The following is a 21,460-nucleotide window of genomic DNA, read 5'->3' on the forward strand; positions in this document are numbered from 1 at the left end:
GATGCAGACAAATCATGGAATAGGAGATAAGATGTTTAAAGAGCATTAGTTCAAGGAAAAATTGAATTGAAACATGAAATAATTATCAAGCTCTTACCTACTTTTTGTTATGTAAGTTGTAAGCGAAAACTTTATATTTTCTTCCAATTTTAGTAATGTAAGCTAAGCTTAGAGCATTAAAATGCATAAGTTTAAAAGGTACATAAAGTGTTGAAATTGAAGCAAGGTTAAAGTTGCAATAATAATAATAATCTTAACACTCATACGCTATTTTTTTTGCTTTGGTATGCAGGTTCTTACACTTAGCAACAATGTCGAATAATGTCGACGGTAAGTACCTCCCCAGAATAATGTTTAAATGTGTAAAAATGTACCTTCTAAGACAATTTTTTAACTCTCATTCTATTTCAATCATTCACATTTTATATTTTAAAAGGTACCGCTGTCATTAATCAATGCATTGTGATTTTAGTTGAAAGGATGAGATCGATTTGAGTTGGAATCTTTGTTGATCGAAAAGGGAGTTATCGAGATATTTTCCACTTTATGCGAAATGAATCTACATGAAGGTATTTTTCTACATTTTTTATGTCTTTTTTCTTTTAATTATGGCAATATTCTTTATTGGTAGTACATTGTTAGAACTCTAAGTATAATATTAGATGAGCGGATATTGTGATTCTTTTTCTTATCTTCTTGTATTAGATGTTTCTTCTTATATTGTTGATCTGAGTTTCATACTTTTTGTTTGAGTTATATACTTTCAAAAGAAAATTAATCATTTTATTTAGTTTTTTCTTTTGATGGTATTGATGGCTGACTGAAGTATTCATCCTCAAGTTGTCATCTGCAAGAAGAAGAAATGTGGATACAACAACAAGGTTTTTATTTTTTCAAATTGTTTATATTTAGTTTACATCAATATACTTTTTCTATTTTTAATCTTAAAAAAATATTCTTTTACATAATTGCAGTGGATGCCCAACTAGATGAAAATCATCCATTTTTCTATTTAAGTTTTATTGTTCAAAATTATTTTGTTTGGTTTAGATCTTTTAAATCTTTTGACTATGATTCGATTAAATGAGATATGTTATTGAGAGAATTTAGGTTAATTTTGTTATAATTAAAATTGTCAATAATTAGTATGAAATATTTTTTTTAATGATTATTTAATTTTAAAAAATACATTATAAAAAATTATCAAAAAAATATATATTATTAAAATTAGAAAGATAGTAACGCTTAAATTAATGTTACTGACGCTTAATTAAGCGTCGTTATAATTTGACCTGCTTATGGCGACGCATAAATAAGTGTCGGTAATATTTTGACGACACTTTTAAGGATTGGCAGAAGTTTTTTTATTGTACTGTATGTATTAATTAATAAATTAATTGATATGATCGATAATAATAATAATAATAATAATAATAATAATAATAATAATAATAATAATAATAATAATAATAATAATAATAATAATAATAATAATAATAATAATAATAATAATAATAATAATAAAGTAATGTTTAAGAATGGTTGAGTTTATAAAAAAAATTATACAAAACAAGTCCTTCTAAACAATTCCTCACCGGTCAAGAGCTGTAAGTCCTCTAAAAATGATGATTTTCATTGATAACACTATCTGCATGTTCAGGATATCTAAAAAATATTTAAACACCTTCATAATATTTTATAGTTATTCGGTGCATATTTCGATTTTCGAGTTAATTTTAATATAAGTCACACATCTTTTTCTCAGATTATGTTTTGAATAGAAAAGGGATGAGGTTGACAAATATTTTTGGATTCAGAATCGGTGGTCTTCCGTCAATATATCTTTGTATGACATTGTTTGTTAAATTACGGTCCAAGGTCTATTGGGATCCGATTATCACTAAAATGGAATGTAAATTGCCTATGTGAAAAAGTAAAATAATTTCGAAAGAGGTTCGGCTAATCATTAAAAGTGTGCCATATACAAACCAATAATTTCTGATGGCAATGGAAGGTGTCCCAATATTTCTGATTTTGCATCCAATGTAATCAAAGAATCTCCGTCAATAGATAAGTGAAAAACTCCATTTAATAGCAAGTTGTACCACCTACTAAGGTCTTTATACATTTCCTTGCTTTTCCTCCAACAATTCTCCCTTGAATCATATATTTCAAACACATGTTTAACGTCTTCAAAACCTCGATCACGATAATTGTATCTGATATAGAGATTAACCGCCCTAAAGACTTTGTAATGTTGTAGGACTCCTGGGGGAGGCTGATTTGAATTGGACTGATGACCATCAAACCAAACACCCAAAACATAAGAATCGGTAGAGTCAGCACATGGGTATGAAAAGGTTGAAAAAGGTAACCTTTGAGATTCTCTAGTGGAGGGGTTAACCAAAAGTATGTCCATCTCATTGGATATACATATAATTCCGTCGTAAACATTTTTTAACCTAAATGAATGATGCAAATAAAATATTCCAATGTTTGTAACCATTGGTGATGAGAAGGGGATATCAGCTTTTTCCTCTCCATCAATAGTGGATGTTAGTTCGTTGCACTTTCTCTTTACCTTAAGAAACGAAATCAATACATCAGGGAATTGATGAGGAAGCATGCAGTCAAAAACTCTCTTAAAAAATTCTGATTCGAACCGAAGGAGCATGAAAGATGACCCACCTTCCTTGTCATTTTTCTTTCTACATGCCCGATGATTATCATAAAGAGAAATAAAATAAGAACTTCGTAACATAAAGTTCCATTTTTTGCATACCGATCTGCATACTATAACATATTTGACTGGCAACCTTACAATAATATTCAATATCAGATCATCAGGAATAAAAGAAATGTTTCTCATTTGGGTATAGCCAACAATCCTGAAAAAACCAAAACAATCAATTTAACTTTTGTTCAAATATCCTTATCAACTCTAAAGAAAATAACTAGATTTATATTTATCAAGCATTGAAAGCAACAGTGACGGTTAGTCAGATTAGCAGTGATTTTGATCAATAGTGACGTTTTCCTTGATAATTCATACCTCTAATAAGATCAATTCTTTATGGATATCAAGATCTCTATTGATCGATATGAACAATAATTAGTAATAGTAAACGAAATAAGGTGGAAAAAAACTTACAAAATTAAAGTGATGAGAAAGTAGAAGACGAGAAAAATATCAAATGAAAGTTCTCCATTTAAAGACCACTTATAATATGATTAGTTAGTTAGCACAAGAAGAGTTCAACCCTAAACCCAATTACATTCCTAATTTGCTGGTCAACTTATAAAAATATTCCAACTTTATATATGTATATCTACTCAAATATGTTAATTTTATTTATTAATTGACCAGTTAATATTGGTTTAGATTTATATAATGTTTTTTTTTTTATAAATTTATATTTAGTCATACTACTTATGTTAACGATTAGATTAAGTTATTTTTCCATCAAAAAATTCCTTTGATTCCGCTCAATTCTATTGGGTCAGTTATATAATAATATGATAAACTAAGTGAAATATTTTTTTAATTTTTTTTTTTAATTTGGGCGTGAAGATTTGAACCCTAAACTCGGGGACATTAGTAATATGATTCACAATGAGTTATGAATCTCCACGCTAAGTTATGAAATACTAATTTATGAATAATTTTATAAATAAAATTTTAATAAATTTAATTTATTTAAAAATTATTAATATTTTATTTAAAAATAATAAATTAAACTATTAATTAAATCAAAATGAGTTTTAATAGAAAAGTTGAAGATTAAATACAATAAATATGTTTGTGATCAAAATTTAGTCAAAATTTAAACTCTTAACAAATAAATATTTACTTTATTATTAGCCCAGGTGAACTATTTATAAAAAAAATCTTAAATTTTTATATATATATATATATTATCAATTGTTTTAACAGTTGATTTATTTATAAATCGTCAACCGAGAATATGCTTGGTTGAACTGTCAAAACTCAGTTCGATTGGTTCGGTTGGTTTTCATCACTTCAGTTCAATTTTATTTACCCTTCAAACTAGGGGTGTTCAATATTTGGTCTGAACCGAATATCCGACCGAATTCGAATTTACAGAATTCGAATTTCATTTTCGGTTTTCGAATCGAATTTCAAACCAATTCGAATTCAAATATGGTTTTTGAATTAGTTTTCGAGTTTGGGTTTTAACTCGAAAACCAAACCGAAAACCGAATTCATTTTTTATTATTTATTTTTCCATTTTTTATTATTTATTTTTCTAATCTTAGCTTAAGAAAAAGTTCAAAATAATCAAATTATAATAAAAGAAAAAGAAAACAAAAGCATCAGTGGTCTAGTGGTATAGATCCGGGTTTGATTCCTTGCTGGTTCAATTTATTTTGAGTTATGCTAGTTTCAAAAATTAAAAAAAAAACGAATTCGAAATTCGAACCGAATATCGAATTCGGTTCGGTTTAATTAAAATTTATTCAAATTTGGTTCAGTTTTCGAATTAGCTAAAAAAAATAAAAATTTGAATAAACCGAACCGAGGAATTCGAATAACCCGAAAACCGAACCGATGAACACCCCTATTCCTAACTTAGGTCGGTAGTGGGTTATAATAAATGAAGACTATGCAATTGACAATATATCTCGCGGATTGAATTTATCCTATGTTGGGTCGGTTTTATAATTGTTTAGATATTCAACCATATACATCTAATAATTTTATTGGTAATTTCCAAAAATACACAAAATAAATATTTGACACTAATTGTGAGTTTGATAATGGAGTTGAAAGTCTACATGTTATGAATAATTTTCATGCGGAAATAAGTACATATTAAACATTTAAGAGTATTAATTATTAATTTATTATTATTTAATTTATAAAAATTAGCACAGCTACTTTACTATTATTTTACTATTATTGAGTCCCAATTAATTATTTATGGTCATTAATTATGGCTATCTATATCTAACCAAAATCATAGCTGCAATCCACGCTAGACAAATAATTGGGCCCACATAACTTTGCAAATAATGATTTTTAATATTGAAACAATATGATTAACAAAATTGTGACAAATGTGCCTAATGAAAAAAAAAAAATATATATATATATATATATATATATATATTGTTTTCAATATTAAAACAGTATTAACAAAATTGTGACAAATGTGACTAATGAAAAAAATAAATACAAAAAATAATTAAGTACCAAGTGTAAGAGGGTTCTATGTGAGAAAAAAAAATCACTCTTAAATTGAAGGTATACGGTTCCTCTCAACATTAAATATATATATATATATATATATATATATATATATATATATGTTTAAATTTTATTATTCTAAACAAGATAATATTTATAAAGATAATACAATTTTATTAATCTACCATTTGAATATCAAAAAAAACAACAATTAAATTCAAGTAATAATAAGAAATTGTATAATATATCCCCTCTCTAAGCTACGACAACAAGAGGTGAATATTCTCACTCAAAAGTCCTGATTCAAGCATGTTAGATGACAAGTTTTGTGTCTGAATAAATGTGTTTGCGCGGGGATACATACTTAATTCGTTGTTTCATTTTTTTTTTCAAAAATCCACATGTATATCATAATGAATCAACAACCCTTGTCTCAAAACAACAATGAACTAGAAAAGTCACATTACCCTATTCAAAACGTAATTCACTCTACTAAGAATTTTGTGTGTTTATCTTTGTGACATTTATTTGTTGGCTCTATATGTTTTTATCATTTATATTTCTAATGAGTTAAACTTGTACTCTCCGGAGAATACTCTAGTTGAACATCTTGACTAATATTTTCAAAGTCTTAAGCCTTCCATTCATATGTTTCCATTTTATAGCTTATAAGAATCTCATCACCAATGAATACCCAAGTTTCGGTATCTTGTGATCTCAACGGAGCTAAATCCTCCACCTCCAATTATTAGTTGTCCACTACGAGGTCCTTAATTAGCGACTTATGATATTCTTGAGTCACCTAACAACCGGGAAATTAAGTATCGTAGTTGCTAATTTCCCTTCGCTAAAGTTCATACTGATAAACAGAGTTGTAATAATGCAATTATAAATAGGCGTGTTGATAAATAGGAGTTGGATTTATTAGAAATTTGGAGTATAGTGAATAATTTTTATTTTTTTGTTTTTTTAAAAATTATTCACTATACTCCAAATTTCTAATAAATCCAACTCCTATTTATAAACACGCCTATTTATAACTGCATTATTACAACACTATTTATCACTATATATGGTCCACCATTTGGATTTTGAAGATTTCAAAGCTTCATGATACTTGATTTATCCTATCTTTCTATTTGTCCATCACTCCATATATATATATATATATATAGTATTGAAACCAAGGTTTGTTTTATATCATTATCCGGCTTACATTGGTTGTTTGAAAAAAAAATTCTTTATTCTATTATTAGACCTTAGAAGGTTGTAATGATCCAAATTAATAAAGAGATAATGTGCTTGCTTTTTCAAATTCTATTAAGATATCACTCCTATAATTACGTATTATTTGTTTTCGTTGAAAAATATCTCATGGGAAGGAATGGATTTCGTTCTAGTGCTCGAAAATAATATTCCAAAGCTTTTCTTTTTTTTTTTGTTGGGAAAATAAAGAGGATTTTTTCAATTTAATTCACCAATTCATGGAAAGATGCTGAACTTTTATATTTGAAAAAAAATTCACGAAGAATCTCTGAAGTTGAAGTAGATGGCGATTGATTAAGTAATCCTTGATTATAATTTCCAGTCGGTCACGAGGTTTGGGTTGTCTCAGCATGGTGGCATGGTGGAAGAAGGTTGATATATGTTATATTGACTTAGGTCTAGTTTAAAAAATTGATAAAAAAAATACTTTTGGTGAGATTCAAACTCATCCTCTATATAGAAATTCTATTTTTTTTTTTATTTTGAACCACCAAACTACAACAATTTATGTTTAAAATTATAATAAATTTAATAAAATAGTTTGATATTTTTAACAAATGGGCTGCCTGGGGAGTGGGTTGCCCTAGACCACCTAGGGCTTACCCAGGGCGGCCCTAAATACTGTCTTGTCTCTATAAATAATGCTAGTTTCTTCCATCCTTCCATTGCATCTCTTCTCCACATAGCAATTTGCAACTTTTAAGAAATGACCATCATAATCCTTCATGCTACTATTTTATTTCTAGCATTTACATTATTAACCATTCTCTTTTTCAAGAAAACATTATATACTCCAATACCTCCAAAAGCTTGCTTACCACCAGGCCCTAAACCATGGCCAATTATTGGCAATATTTCAATATTGATAAGAAATAAACCGTTTTTTCGATGGGTTCATGACACCATGTCAAAAATGGGCTACGAGATATTTTGCATTCGTCTAGGGAGCGTGCATGTGATAATTGTTACCTCTCCAGAGATTGCATGCGAGTTCCTGAAGAAACAAGATGAAAATTTTATGGCACGTCCTACTCTCTTATCAGCAGAGCTAGTGAGCGGTGGCTATTCCGGGACGATCTTTACGACAGTTGGTGACCAGTGGAGAAAGATGAAGCGTGTATTGGTGTCTAACATCCTTTCTTCGGAAACTCTCCATTGGATGCACGACAAAAGAGCAGAGGAGGCTGATCATCTCGTTAACTATGTCTACAATGTTATCAAGAGCAATGAGGATGGTGCAGTGAACGTTAGGGCTGTAGCACAACACTTTTGCGCAAATACGATTCGGAATATGATTTTTAGTAAGAGGTTTTTTGGCAAAGGGACTGAAAATGGGGGACCTGGAGTCGAGGAAGAGGAACATCTTCATGGCGTTTTTAATATACTCTCGTGTTTGTACAACTTTTGCATTTCTGACTATTTTCCGTTTCTTCGCCGTCGAATAGATCTCGACGGGAATGAAAAGAGAACAAGACAAGCTTTTGAGACTGTGAGGAAATATCATGACCCGGAAATAGATATGAGAATCAAACAATGGAAAGAAGGAACAAGAAGAGAAAAAGATGATATTCTCGATGTTCTAATCACTCTAAAGGATGACAAAGGCAGCACTCTATTGACATCCGAAGAGATTAAAGCTCAAATTTTGGTAATAATAACTGAAATCTCTTTTCTTATTGTTAAAAATAAATTATTTACATGTTTTGAAACTTATACAAATGCATTACAAACTAATTTCTTAATATATGTGTGTAGGAAATGGTGATAGCAACAATTGACAACCCATCAAATGCTATTGAATGGGCTCTTGGTGAGATGATAAACCAACCAGAGACATTAATAAGAGCAGTTCAAGAACTAAACCGGGTTGTCGGAAAGAACCGGCTTGTCCAAGAATCTGACATGAACAATCTCAATTACATTAAAGCTTGCCTTAAAGAATCTTTTCGTCTCCATCCAATGGTGGCCTTCAATCTCCCACATGAGTCCATTTGTGACACCATGGTGTCCGGCTATTTCATACCTAAGGGTAGTCATATTCTTTTGAGCCGTCCAGGTCTGGGGCGTAATTCTAAAATATGGAATGAACCACTTCGATTCAATCCGGAGCGTCACCTTAAAAATGATGGCTCACATGTGATATTAAATGATCAAGAGCTCCATCTATTGTCATTTAGTATAGGTCGGCGTAGTTGTCCCGCGGTTAACCTAGGATCTACCGTGTCAATTATGTTATTGGCTCGACTTCTTCAAGGTTTCACATGGAGCCCACCTCCAAATACGACTTGCATTAAACTTGTGGAGGCTAGTGATGGGATGGTTCTTTCCGAGCCTCTACGAGCCATTGCAAGGGCACGCTTGGATGAGAGGTTGTATGCATCACTTAATTCGTAATAGATGCAAAGTAATGGACACCTAAGTATATTCATGCTTTATTTACATACCTTGTTTGCTAGCTATGTGTCTTTCATCATGTTATAATGATTTCTTCATTTGGTCACCTAGTTGATATGTGACGTTTTTTATATTTGCTAAGATCATGTAATAATAAATAGATTTATTATATCATGTTTTTATTATGTATGAATGTAAAAGACTTGTTTTCTTTTTAAATGTCTTACTAAAATCCATAGCATTTAACCTAACATAGATGAGATGACTCTAATATAACATTTACTATGTGGCTTAATTGTTCATTAACTAAATCATCCTAGTTTAATGATTCACAAGCTTAAGTGTGTCTGTGTTAGTGTTATTATTTAGTGGGTAGTTTGTTAACTTCAATTAATTTTTTTTATCCCTCAGTTAAGTCTTCAATGTTAGTGGAGTTAATGGGGGCACTAATGTGTTAGTTGTCTATTTTTTATGCTTAGTTTTAAAAAGGCTTTGTTTTGTTTGATGCTAATGAAAGTGTGTTTTTTATTTGAATGTCAAGATGGTAGATTGTAGCATTGTGAAAGATTCGCAACAGGTGATTCAAATTGTTGAACTAGTTTCATTATCTCGGACACGCAAGTCTAACCGCATCAATCCACATTTCACACGGTATTCTCCAAGATTGAATTTTATTGATTATTGTTATTTTTCAGTTTAACTATATTTTATTTATTTATTTATTATGATATGGAAAATTCCAACTCTCATATCTGAGTTTATTAATAATGAGTACTTGTTGAGATTTACGAGGAATTAAAAGCTTAAGTTTTTAAACAATTATGTCGTTACAAATGTGCATGGTCGGTCTAGAGAATCCAATTTTATTTTTAAAAAAGAGGAGAAAAGAGATCGAGCCTGCAAATTAATACAAGAGTTGACAATGAATTAATTTTTGTGAGAAATTTTTTCATATATTTCAACTATAGTTATGAATGTATTTTTTTTCATGTATTGTTTCGTTTATTTGGATTGGTTATATTAAATTTATGAACAAAGATAAGGAGAGCGACGCTGAGAGCAACCCCAACCCCAACCCCAACCCCACAACTACTGGAAAAGATAAACTAGGATGAAATTTTTTCTTATAAATATAAAAAGTTAGAAAGAGAAAATCATGTTTAAAAGCATCATATTTTAAACATGACTTTCTCTCCCTAATTTTTTACCCAATAATTCTTTTTTCCACATCTGCCTTACTTTTTTCACGTGCCTGTCAAGTGGTGGGTCGATGTTGAGTCGATACCCCTAACGTCTCTATCATTACTCTAAATTTATATAGCGCATACTTTTGTTTTGGCTCATATTTTGTTTTTCTTTTGTTTGCCTCATTTCGTTTCTAAAATTATTCTCTATACATACGATTTCTTAATTAATAATTAAGAATATTACATAATAATTTAATAAATTTTATGTTAGTTTTGATTAATTATTTGAGCATCTCGATCCTAATATTATTAAGTTGGATAGAATTTGTAAAATTTATAGGGGAAACAAACAAAAGAAAATGGAATATTAAAATCAGCAATTGACTATATATATTATTATACATTTAACAACAGTAATTTATTCTCATATCCTCTGTAATCATCAATAACAATGAAAAGATTAAAAAACGCCATAGAAGATATCAACACACCATTTGAAAATGAATTTTATCATATATATATAAATTACTGAGCGACAAGATTGTTCTCCATCGAATAAATAGAAAATAATGTTGGGTTTGTTTGAGCTCCCAACTATGAAAAATGCCTACTAGTGGTTCAAGTTCACTTTTAATTCATTAAGGTATTATAGTATATTGAAGGGTTATTGTTTAACCTAATTGCTCTAGTATTTAAAGATTGGAAGCCGTCAATAAGAAGTAGAAGTCAAAAATTAAAAGAGATGAAGAAAGAGAAAATCTTGTAGCAGATTTCGTCTACAGCCGCGCATAGTTCATCAAACTGACGATTGAAGATTCTACCAGAGTTTTTTCTGGGCTTAAATGTTCTTCCTAATTTAAGTTTTTATTTGACTTGTTTGGGACCAAAAGGTTGTATCTTTTTGGTTACGCTCTTTTATCTTTTTGCGGTATTAAAGGTGCAGGTTATACCTTGATTGTATTCCCGACTCTGATTATAGTGAAGCTTGAACTGAATACGTAAAGTCCCATGGTTTTACTCCTTGACTTGAGGAGGTTTTCCACGTAAAAAATTCGTGTGTGCATTGTGTCATTTTATTTCCGCTTTTATTTATGCTTTATTTGTTCCTAAGTTTTTCAATCAAATAGGAATAAATTATACATTTTTTCCCAACAAATAATGACAAAGATTGATATAATTTTATTTTAATGTTGAAGAGTTACGGAATATCAATAAGGGTAGCTGGAAATGTTATTAAAAAAAATTAAAAATATTTTGAGAGTTGTTGCAAATAAAGTTGGGAAAAGGACTTTCTCTTGGGCGGTGACATTTATTCGTTTACCATTATGAAATTTATTGTCATGAATAAACATGACAAATTTTCCAGTTTTTGGGATCTGAATTTGTTCTTTTAAATATTTCATCATCATTTCTCTATCTACCCATGCCTCATTCATTTTTTTCTTTAAAAAATTATATATGGATCTTTAATTAAAACAATTATACTAATTATAAAATAAAATGTGTGTACAAATTTAATATATAATTATAATAAATACTATAAAACTTTCCTAATATATATGAAAATATTAATATAAAAATTTGTTAGAAAATAATACAAAATAATAATTTATTAAATGACACTGTAGAGAAATAGAAATAAATATGTATTGAAATTTTGGGACATTTGGATGTCCTTAAGCAATTGCTTAGTCCGCATCACTCTAGGGCTGGTCGGTTGTTGCCATTATTACGAATTGAATGGACTAAAAAAATAATCATAAAACAAGTTTTTTAAAATTCATAAACAAAATAATTTATTGGAGATATAACATAGCTATCAAAAATTAATTATTACAACTTATTTGTTTAATAATAAATGTAGTCTAGAAAGTTCATGATATTAAAATAATCATCTATCTTTTATATATTAAAATAAAAACACTAAAATTTTATATAAAAAAAAGCTTTATTAATACCAAGTTATATATGGAAAATTTGACTGAATGACCTTAATAATTATCTTAATTGCATTTGTGTTCAGCGCATAAATTTTAATGTGTTTGGTGACACATTTTATTTTATTTTTTTGACAAAAATGTTCTCATTGCGAGACGTAACCGGATGCCATGTGAAAAGTTCACAAATGCCCTGTGAAAAGTCCACAATTGCGAGACGATTTTTTTTATTTAAAAAAAAAAATCGTCTCGCGAATGCCGGTTGCGTCTCGCAACCGTAGTCGCGTCTCGCGATTGTGGACTTTTCACAATGCACCAGTTGCGTCTCGCAACGGGGGCGTTTTCGTCCAAAAAAAAAATAAAAGGTGTCACTAGCGCTGGTCAAAAAAGTAAATAAGACCATATTTAGGGTCATTATATATGTCAAATTTCCTATAGACTTAACCGACAGAGTCTTGGGGGCTCCATTGGCTTAATTTGATGCAATATTAAATCTTTCAAAGGGAAAAAAATATCTTGTATGGATTTCCTCCCCAACTATCTCATTAAATATTTTGCTCATTCCATCCTTCACATATATTCATGTCTACTCCACATAGCATTTTCCATCTTTTAAGCAATGTCCATCATCATCCTTCATGTTATCATTTTATATTTGGCTATTACATTGTCCATTTTCCTTTACAAGAAAATAATAAGTACCCCAATGTTACCTCCTAAAGCATGTTTACCACCGGGTCCTAAACCATGGCCAATTATTGGCAGTCTTTTCATTATGACGAGAAATAGACCTTTTTTTCGATGGGTGCATGACACCATGTCGAAAATGGGCTATGAAATCTTTTGCATCCGTTTAGGGAGTGTGCATGTGATAGTGGTTACATCTCCAGAGATTGCATGTCAGTTTTTGAAAAAACAAGATGAAAATTTTGCTTCACGTCCTTCGTTCCTATCATCAGAGCTAGTGAGTGACGGTTTTTTCACGACCGCCCTTACGACATTTGGTGACCAGTGGAAAAAGATGCGACGTGTATTGGTTACTAACATTCTCTCCCCGACAACCCTCCATTGGATGGAAAATAAAAGAATTGAGGAGGCTGACCACCTTGTTCGTTATGTCTATCATGTTATCAAGACCAATGGCGGGGAAGTAAACGTTAGAGTTGCATCACAACACTTTTGTGGAAATGTGATGCGAAATATGGTTTTTAGTAAGAGTTCTTTTAGGAAATTTGCTAAAAATGGGGGACCAGAACCTGAAGAAGAGGAATATGTGGCTGGGATTTTCACTATACTAAGTTGTTTAAACAATTTCTGCATTTCTGACTATTTTCCATTTCTTCGTTGTAGAATGGATCTCGACGGCAATGAGAAAAGAACACGACAAGCTATTGAGAATGTGAGGAAATATCAAGACCCGTTAATAGATATGAGAATAGAACAATGGGAAAATGGAACAAGAAAAGAGAAACATGATCTTCTTGATGTTTTAATTACTCTAAAGAATGATGATGGAAAGGTTCTATTGACATCAAAGGAGATTAAAGCACAAATTTTGGTAATACAACTTTAATGTATTTCCTTGGTGTGTTTTATTAATGATATACACTTATTCATAGATTGTAAGACAAAGAAGCAATTAAGTAATTTTAAAACCAAAAGTAATGTTATTGGCATGGAAATCAATGATGTTTTAACATTGATGCATTACAAAATAATTATTGTATACATGTCTACAGGAAATAATGTTAGCAACGATTGACAACCCATCGAATGCTATTGAATGGGCTCTTGGCGAGATGATAAACCAACCAGAGACACTGGTAAAAGCCGTTCAAGAACTCGACCAAGTAGTCGGAACTGATAGGCTTGTCCAAGAAACTGACCTTCATAACCTCAATTACATTAAAGCTTGCGTCAAAGAAGCTTTTCGTCTCCATCCAGTTTCCCCATTCAATATCCCACATGTGTCAATTTCTGACACCATAGTGTCTAGTTACTTCATACCTAAGGGAAGTCATGTTCTCTTGAGTCGCCCAGGATTAGGGCGTAACTCTAGGATATGGGATGATCCGTTTCGATTCAAGCCTGAACGTCACCTTAAGAATGACTGCTCAGGTGTGATATTGAATGATCCAGATCTTCATCTATTGTCATTCAGTATAGGTCGGCGTGGTTGTCCTGCGGTCAACCTAGGATCCACCATTTCAATTATGCTTCTAGCTAGACTTCTTCAAGGTTTCTCATGGAGTCCACCACCAAACACTACTTCTATTGAGCTTGTGGAGGCTATTGATGAGATGGTTCTCTCCAAACCTCTATATGTTTTTGCAAAGCCACGCTTGAATGAGAGGTTCTATGTTGAACTTAACAATACAAAGGTGTAGAGCTATGGACAACTAAATGTATATATAATATGCTTTCATCTGAGCTTTGTTAATTGTGGAAATTTAGGTGTTTTACTAATAAAATATAATTTTGTTGTATATTATGGGGTCATTATAATGTATGGATTTAAAAAAAGAAAGAAAAAAAAAGAGTTTTTAAAGGTTTTAATAAAATTTATATGATGTTCTTATTAACTTTTCGAATTGTGGGTTTTATGAAAAAATATTTATCAATGATTGTTTTCCGGGTTAAAATTATTAGTAATCATAGTATACTTAAGAGTATGTCCAGCGCACAAGACCTCTGCCCATTTTTTTTGTCAAATCAATCTTCCACCTCAGCTGAAGACGAGCACATGTTGTACTTGGTCAAAACACTCCAATGCTCCCGTCCGCCATTCTCTGAATAATTAAAATGTTATTTTTATTTTATACTATTTTAAATATTATAGAGTATATTATATTATATAATAATTAAAAAATCAGAGTTGGGCATGCCCGGCATAGAGGGCGCTGCCCTCTTTTTTCTTTTACATACAATGCATAAAATTAAAAAAAGCAATGACATGCCCTTTTACACGCTGTCCAATACGTTCAATGCGGACACATGTCATGCGCTGCATATGCTTTAAGGTTTTTCAATTAATGAATTGTGCGGAAATAAAAACAAGCTAAACAATTAAAAATAGTATTAACTTTTAATTTATTATTATTTTTTAATTTAAAAAATTAGAATAACTACTTTACCATTATGTTCCCACTTCTATTATTGAGTCCAATTAATTTATGGTCATTAATTATAGTTATCTATCTATATCTAACTAAAATATATCATAGCTGCAATTCACGCCAGACAACCATGCACATACTTTTTGCAAATTATAATGTTTTTTCATTTGTAAAGGAGAACTTTGATGCGATCCAAAATAAGTTACTGTGTAACAAATCAGACTAAATTTGTCACATTAAAATTAACAATTTACCGGCACTTAATAGCGTCGCCAAATAGACCACTATACATAGTTCACAGGAGGAAATACGGTCTGTGTAAATTATAGTGACGCTCAAATTAGCGACGCATAAGTTAGAAAAGTTTAAATTAGCAACGCTTAAATTATCGCCGATAAAATAAAATTAGGGAAACCAAAGTCATTTTTTACACTTAATTAACTCGTTCAATACGTTTTGACTAATTTAAAACCTTTTAAACTTTTTTTTAACACATTTGTTTAACTTGTTTAGCATACGTTTAATAATTTTTGTTTCACTTAACATATTTTGACATTTTAGTTTGTATTTTGACATTTTAGTAATTTGTTTTCGATTGTTTAACATGTGATTAACTTGTTTAATATGCTTTGATCTATGTAACATTTTTTGAATCAATTAACACATTTTTACTCCATTAATACATTTTTTTATTATATGTGAAAAATAAATTATAAATAAAATGTTGAAATAAATTAATAAGTTATAAATAAATTTATTTTAAAAATCACATTTATTTTTTAATTATAATTATTTTTTCCCAACAATTTTTTTTTGGAAAAGAATGGGAAAACGGATTAAGTATGTAGCCCGCAAACACACTTAACCATTTAACCAAGCGCAGAACATGCCGTCTGACGGACTCAAACCCAGAAACTTAGGATTGGTATCCACCTCTTTTTTCCAACAAAGTTTATTATACTTTTACGATTTTAAAATTTTATTATAATTTTATTAATGTGATTTAATAGTCTAGTTTAATTTAAATATGATGTGAACAGCACAATACACAAATATAAAATAGTTTTATATTGTATAGTTTGTGTGTCTTACTAGGTCAATTTTAAAAACAGTAGTCCAAATCAATATATATTTAAAAAAATGACTTCAACATTAATAGGGTACGTTTTTTGAATCATTTTACAAGAGAGAAAATTATAAAAATTATTTTTATTTATTGGTGTATATAATATTTAAAATTAATTTTTAAAAATAAAGTGAAAATACTTACGTTTTGGTGCAATATCCTAGTAATTTGATAATTTTGTGTTTATAATACAAAATTTAAAATACACAAATAAAGTGTGACATGTTTATCAAATTTTATATTGATTTTGAAATATAAACTATTGGTTAAAATGTAGTGTATGTTCAAAACTTATATATATCATATTTAATATTGTTTTTTAAATTTAAACATTTTAAATTTTATGAGTGGGTCAACCTACAAATTAAAATACGATATTTACTCTAAAAAAACGGATCGTGTATATGAAGCGGGTACCCAGTTATTCGAGAAAACTGCTTTTCTATTAATATATTTTTTTTAAATCACATTTAATATCACACTTTTATTAAACTTTATGTGATTTTAAAATATAAAACTTTATTAGATTAGTTGGTTAATATATAATATTTTTTTAAATTAATTTCTTTAAATTTTTTGGGTGGGTCAACTTGTAAATTAAAAACATTACTCGTCTACTAAACAAAATGGGTCATGTATTTTTGTTGATAAAATCCAGTGATTTGAGAAAATTGTGTTTCTCTCTATATATGTATATATTATAAAATAATTTAAGTTAAAAATATTATTTAAAAAATATTATAAATATTTATCACATAATTACAGGTAAATAAACTTATTTAGACATATATATACTTATATACCTAACACATTTAATTTAATATATAAAACACGTTTCAAAGTTGAGCATAAAGATATCCAAAATATGTTTACCTGTTGAGTAATGAGTGATTGACTTGGATCAAACACTTTTAAAATTGTAAAATTGTAAAATTGTGTGATTTTTTCTTGAGGTTGTAATCAGTAATTTTAACTTGGAACACAAGTTTTCGCGATGACATTGATGATAACGGCAATGGTAAATCTTTGTCACAACTCGGATGTAATTGTAACAAATCTGAAACAGTTAGATTAACTAACTTATTTACAACTCTATCAAAAAGCACAAATAGTGCAGCTCCTGACTCGTCACCAACCTCAATCTCTAATTTATATCTAAAATAGATACAAAATAATTAATGAAAAAACAAAATAGTTATAATTAAATATATGAATATAGTTTGTTAATGATCAAAGAGACAAAAATAAACACCTTGGAGTAGGATTTTTTTGTAACTTTAACACATGAGTTGCAAAAAAAAACATCGCCCTCGAGCGTTACTTTTCTGCGACCATCATCACAAGAGTAGTAAAACCAACCATTGTAGTTGCATACATTATTGATTGTCGCTTCAACGGTACGTATACATTCCTGTTAACCAATAAACCAGTAAGATAACTATAAAAATATTGAAATACCAATTTTACCAACCTTGCTTTCCTCATTTGACAATAGGTTGTATAATTCCTCAATTGTGTGTCGATCTTTCATCATCTCATCTTGTAAAGACATCGAACTTTCAACAGTATCATCCAACAAACATACTTGAGATGGATGGACAACAAATCTACAATTAGTTGAGTAAAGGTGGCACAAAAATAATAGTCATTAAAACAACAAATATTTAAACAAAGAGTATTGTTTAAAGAAAGACAATATCAACCTTTCTCGCATAATCACCACCTCTGGAATCATTAGATTTTGAAAAACTTGTGTGGCCGTTGTTGAAGAAAGGACATGATGACCTATTAAAAGCACATAAAAATGGTTAACACAAAATATTAAGACATAAACATATTTTTTTTTTAAATTCATACCTTGGTATAACTTGACAAAAAGCCGGTCACAACTATTACGATAGGATCTTGGTTGTTAGATCCTTCAACAAATTCAAATTTTTCGGCTATGTTTCCCCATAAAGTTAGATTAATATCTTCTCCACTATAAAATAACACATAGAAAAAGTAAAAATTAAAATATTTAATAAATTAAAATATTTAATAGAGTAAAAAAACAAAAGAACTCATTTAACTTATAGATTTATAAATGACAAACCTATCAAATTGAAGGTTTAAACCACGTTTTGCAACTGTGTTATATCCAGTTTTGCTAAAAGTCTTAGAGCCCAAACTGATAAGACGAGCTATAATAACTATAACATAAAAAAGGAAAATGTAAGTTAAAAATTAAATGAAAGACAATAGTTAAACAAACACTACCTGTTAGTTGTGAGCAATTGTCACTTCTAGAAATAACCTCCTTGTAATCAGAAAAATTAAATTTATATCTCGGAATATTTAGAATCTCAGAAAGTAGCTAAGCAAAATTTTCAAAGAGTTTGGAACTGGTTTTTACTGAGCGTTTGACTTGACAACTCGAAAATTTTGAAATATGTACATGTTACCCTCCTTTAATAAGTTTCGATGTCTTGGAACAAATTGACGATCGATGCTGACGTGAATAACCGCACCCTATAAATTACATGTTAGTTTGCACTAACATACATTAATATATAACAAAATATTAAACACACTTACCTCCTTGTCTATTAATAAGAAATCAACACTTAGCAATTCATTATTTTTTTTTAGTATTTATTGCATCCCACATGTACATAACTCTTGCAACTAAATGTTTGTAGTTGCCATCCGTAGTCAAATCTAGAATTCCAATCCAATGGAGACATGTGTCCATTTTCTGATATTTTGATATGAATTGACATTATAATAGTTAGTATAAAATATAAACATAAAAATAAAATTTAAAATAAAAAAAATTTAAAATAAAAAAACTTTTAAAATATTTATATGTAAATATAGATTGAATAATAATAAAAAATTAAATAATATAATATATTAAATATGAGAATAAAGACAAATATTATAAAATAATGAGAAATAATAAATATAATATATTTAAAAAAATTCTTTTATGATTAAAAATAAATATCGTGTATTAGTTTTTAATAGATTCACCATCTTCTTCTGTAAAAAATAGTTATTTATTTTTATGAAAATTTAATATATTATGCAAAATATTTTTTATATAAAAACATTAAGAATATTTAAGTGAATAATTGGATTGTTATAATTAATGAAAAATATATGTGAAAAAATGACCAAATATTTAAAAATTAGATGTTATGGACATAACAACACATTTATTTAAAAAAAAAAAATATTTATATATCATATGTTAATAATAATAATAATAAATTATTAATATAATATGAATATATTAAAAATGAGAATAAAGATAAATATTGAAAAATAATGGGAAATAATAAATAATTAATTGAATGTTATAATAATATTTCAAAAAAAATTATTTATTTCTTTTGTGATTAAAAATAAATATTATTAAATACATTAAACTTTATCATGTGAAATTGTTTGGAATAGAATAAAAATCTTATACTCAAAAGATAGAGATCATTTTTTTTTCAATTAATAAAACTATATGTATTTAAAAAAATTAAATATATTTAACCTAAAAAATTATTTTTATTTTATTAAATCATAAAATATAGTCATTACTCCTACTTTGACTCAAAAGAATGATGAATATTATATTGGATAACTTCAACTAAAGTAATTTTAAAAATATTTAAATTGAATAATAATAAAAATATTATTAATATAATATAAATATATTAAATATGACAAATATTATAAAATAATATGAATAATAAATAAATTAATTAAAGATTATAATAAGTAATAATAATATTTAAAAAAAATTGGAGAATAGAAAAAAATATTATGCTAAGAATAAAGAGATTATATGTATTTAAATTTTTTATTTTATTAATTAGTCATAAAATTTAATCAAAAGATAGGACGTTGTTGCAGCCCCTGAAATAATCAAATTCCTGAAGAAAAAAAACAATAAACAATAGATTCATAATATATTACCAATTTAATTATTGAATGAAATAATGATGTTGATAGAGAAATTGATGTTAATATAATTTAATTATTACTCACTTTAACCAAGATGGAATTCAAAAGATAGGACGTTGTTGCAGCGGCCTGAAATGATCAAATTTCTGGAAAAAAACAATGAACAATAGATTGGTGAAACATAACATATTACTAATTTAATTATTGAATGAAATAATGATGTTGATAGAGAAATTGATGTTAATATAATTTAATTATTACTCACTTTAACCAAGATGGAATTCAAAAGATAGAATGTTGTTGTAGTTGCCTAAAATGATAAAATTCCTGAGAAAAAAAAGCAAAACAGTGAAAGCCGTAAAAGGAGACTGAATAGGCAGAATATCACTCTTCTCTCTTAAATTGAACCTTATTGATGTAAAATTATTTATAGGAAAACAAATATTTAGATGGAAAAGAAGATGAAAAGTTGGGTTGATTTATTATATTGATTTAATTTTATGTTTTTCATAATTATTGTTTTTGTGTTAAATTTTATAATTACTATAATAAGATAACTGAAAGTTAAGTTTTATATTATAATTAATATAATATAATAACTGAAAGTTAAAATTTTTAATTAATATAATATATAATTGAAATTCTTAATTTTATTGTAGGTTTTAATGTTTTATAATTAGTATTTAATGCTAAACATGATAACTACATTTTTTTTTCTATTTTATAATTAATATAATGGGTTAACGGAAAGTTACATTTTATAATTAATATAATATATATTTGAAATTCTTAATTTTATTGCAAGTTAAGTTTTATATTATAATTAATATAATATGATAACCGAAAGTTAAATTTTATAATTAATATAATATATAATTGAAATTATTAATTTTATTGTAGGTTTTAATATTTTGTAGTTAGTATTTAATGTTAAACATGATAACTTTTTTTTCTATTTTATAATTAATATAATGGAATAACTGAAAGTTACATTTTATAATTAATATAATATATATTTAAAATTCTTGATTTTATTGTAGGTTTTAATGTTTTATAATTAGTATTTAATGCTAAACTCAATTAATATATATAAGTATTTGGTTTAATGTGTATATGTAAAATATTAAATTTTAATATATTTTAATAATAATTATAACATTAATATATATATACAAATTAAAATTAATTAATATATTTACAGCGAGGAAAAAAAAACAATTCATAAATGAAGAGAGAGAAATATGAAAAAATACTTGTGATATGAGAATTATTTTGGAGAGAGC

The 21,460-nt window shown here is 28.0% G+C and overlaps 3 protein-coding genes across 3 annotated transcripts; 2 read left to right on the top strand and 1 right to left on the bottom strand.

Annotated features, from left to right (window-relative positions):
- Positions 1–1,966: 1,966 nt before the first annotated feature.
- Positions 1,967–2,626, bottom strand: LOC124912784. Its single transcript, XM_047453432.1, has one exon. The coding sequence runs from the start codon at positions 2,624–2,626 to the stop codon at positions 1,967–1,969; it is 660 nt and encodes a 219-aa protein (XP_047309388.1).
- A 4,547-nt stretch (positions 2,627–7,173) lies between these two features.
- LOC124912660 (tyrosine N-monooxygenase-like) lies at positions 7,174–8,926 on the top strand. The gene is made up of 2 exons (XM_047453308.1): positions 7,174–8,123; positions 8,231–8,926. Exons 1-2 carry the CDS (start codon positions 7,182–7,184, stop codon positions 8,867–8,869), a joined length of 1,581 nt encoding a protein of 526 aa, XP_047309264.1. The 5' UTR covers positions 7,174–7,181; the 3' UTR covers positions 8,870–8,926.
- A 3,668-nt stretch (positions 8,927–12,594) lies between these two features.
- On the top strand, positions 12,595–14,459 carry LOC124912590 (isoleucine N-monooxygenase 1-like). Its single transcript, XM_047453232.1, has 2 exons — positions 12,595–13,551; positions 13,733–14,459. Exons 1-2 carry the CDS (start codon positions 12,613–12,615, stop codon positions 14,378–14,380), a joined length of 1,587 nt encoding a protein of 528 aa, XP_047309188.1. The 5' UTR covers positions 12,595–12,612; the 3' UTR covers positions 14,381–14,459.
- Positions 14,460–21,460: the final 7,001 nt, after the last annotated feature.

This window comes from Impatiens glandulifera, chromosome 8 (assembly GCF_907164915.1).
Source record: "Impatiens glandulifera chromosome 8, dImpGla2.1, whole genome shotgun sequence".
Classification (NCBI taxonomy): Eukaryota; Viridiplantae; Streptophyta; class Magnoliopsida; order Ericales; family Balsaminaceae; genus Impatiens; species Impatiens glandulifera.

Coding starts and splice junctions, on each gene's coding strand:
- LOC124912784 (XM_047453432.1), bottom strand. CDS start 2,626: ATGCTTCCTCATCAATTCCCTGATGTATTGATTTCGTTTCTTAAGGTA.
- LOC124912660 (XM_047453308.1), top strand. CDS start 7,182: ATGACCATCATAATCCTTCATGCTACTATTTTATTTCTAGCATTTACA. Junction 8,124..8,230: donor AGATTAAAGCTCAAATTTTG/GTAATAATAACT, acceptor ATATGTGTGTAG/GAAATGGTGATAGCAACAAT.
- LOC124912590 (XM_047453232.1), top strand. CDS start 12,613: ATGTCCATCATCATCCTTCATGTTATCATTTTATATTTGGCTATTACA. Junction 13,552..13,732: donor AGATTAAAGCACAAATTTTG/GTAATACAACTT, acceptor ACATGTCTACAG/GAAATAATGTTAGCAACGAT.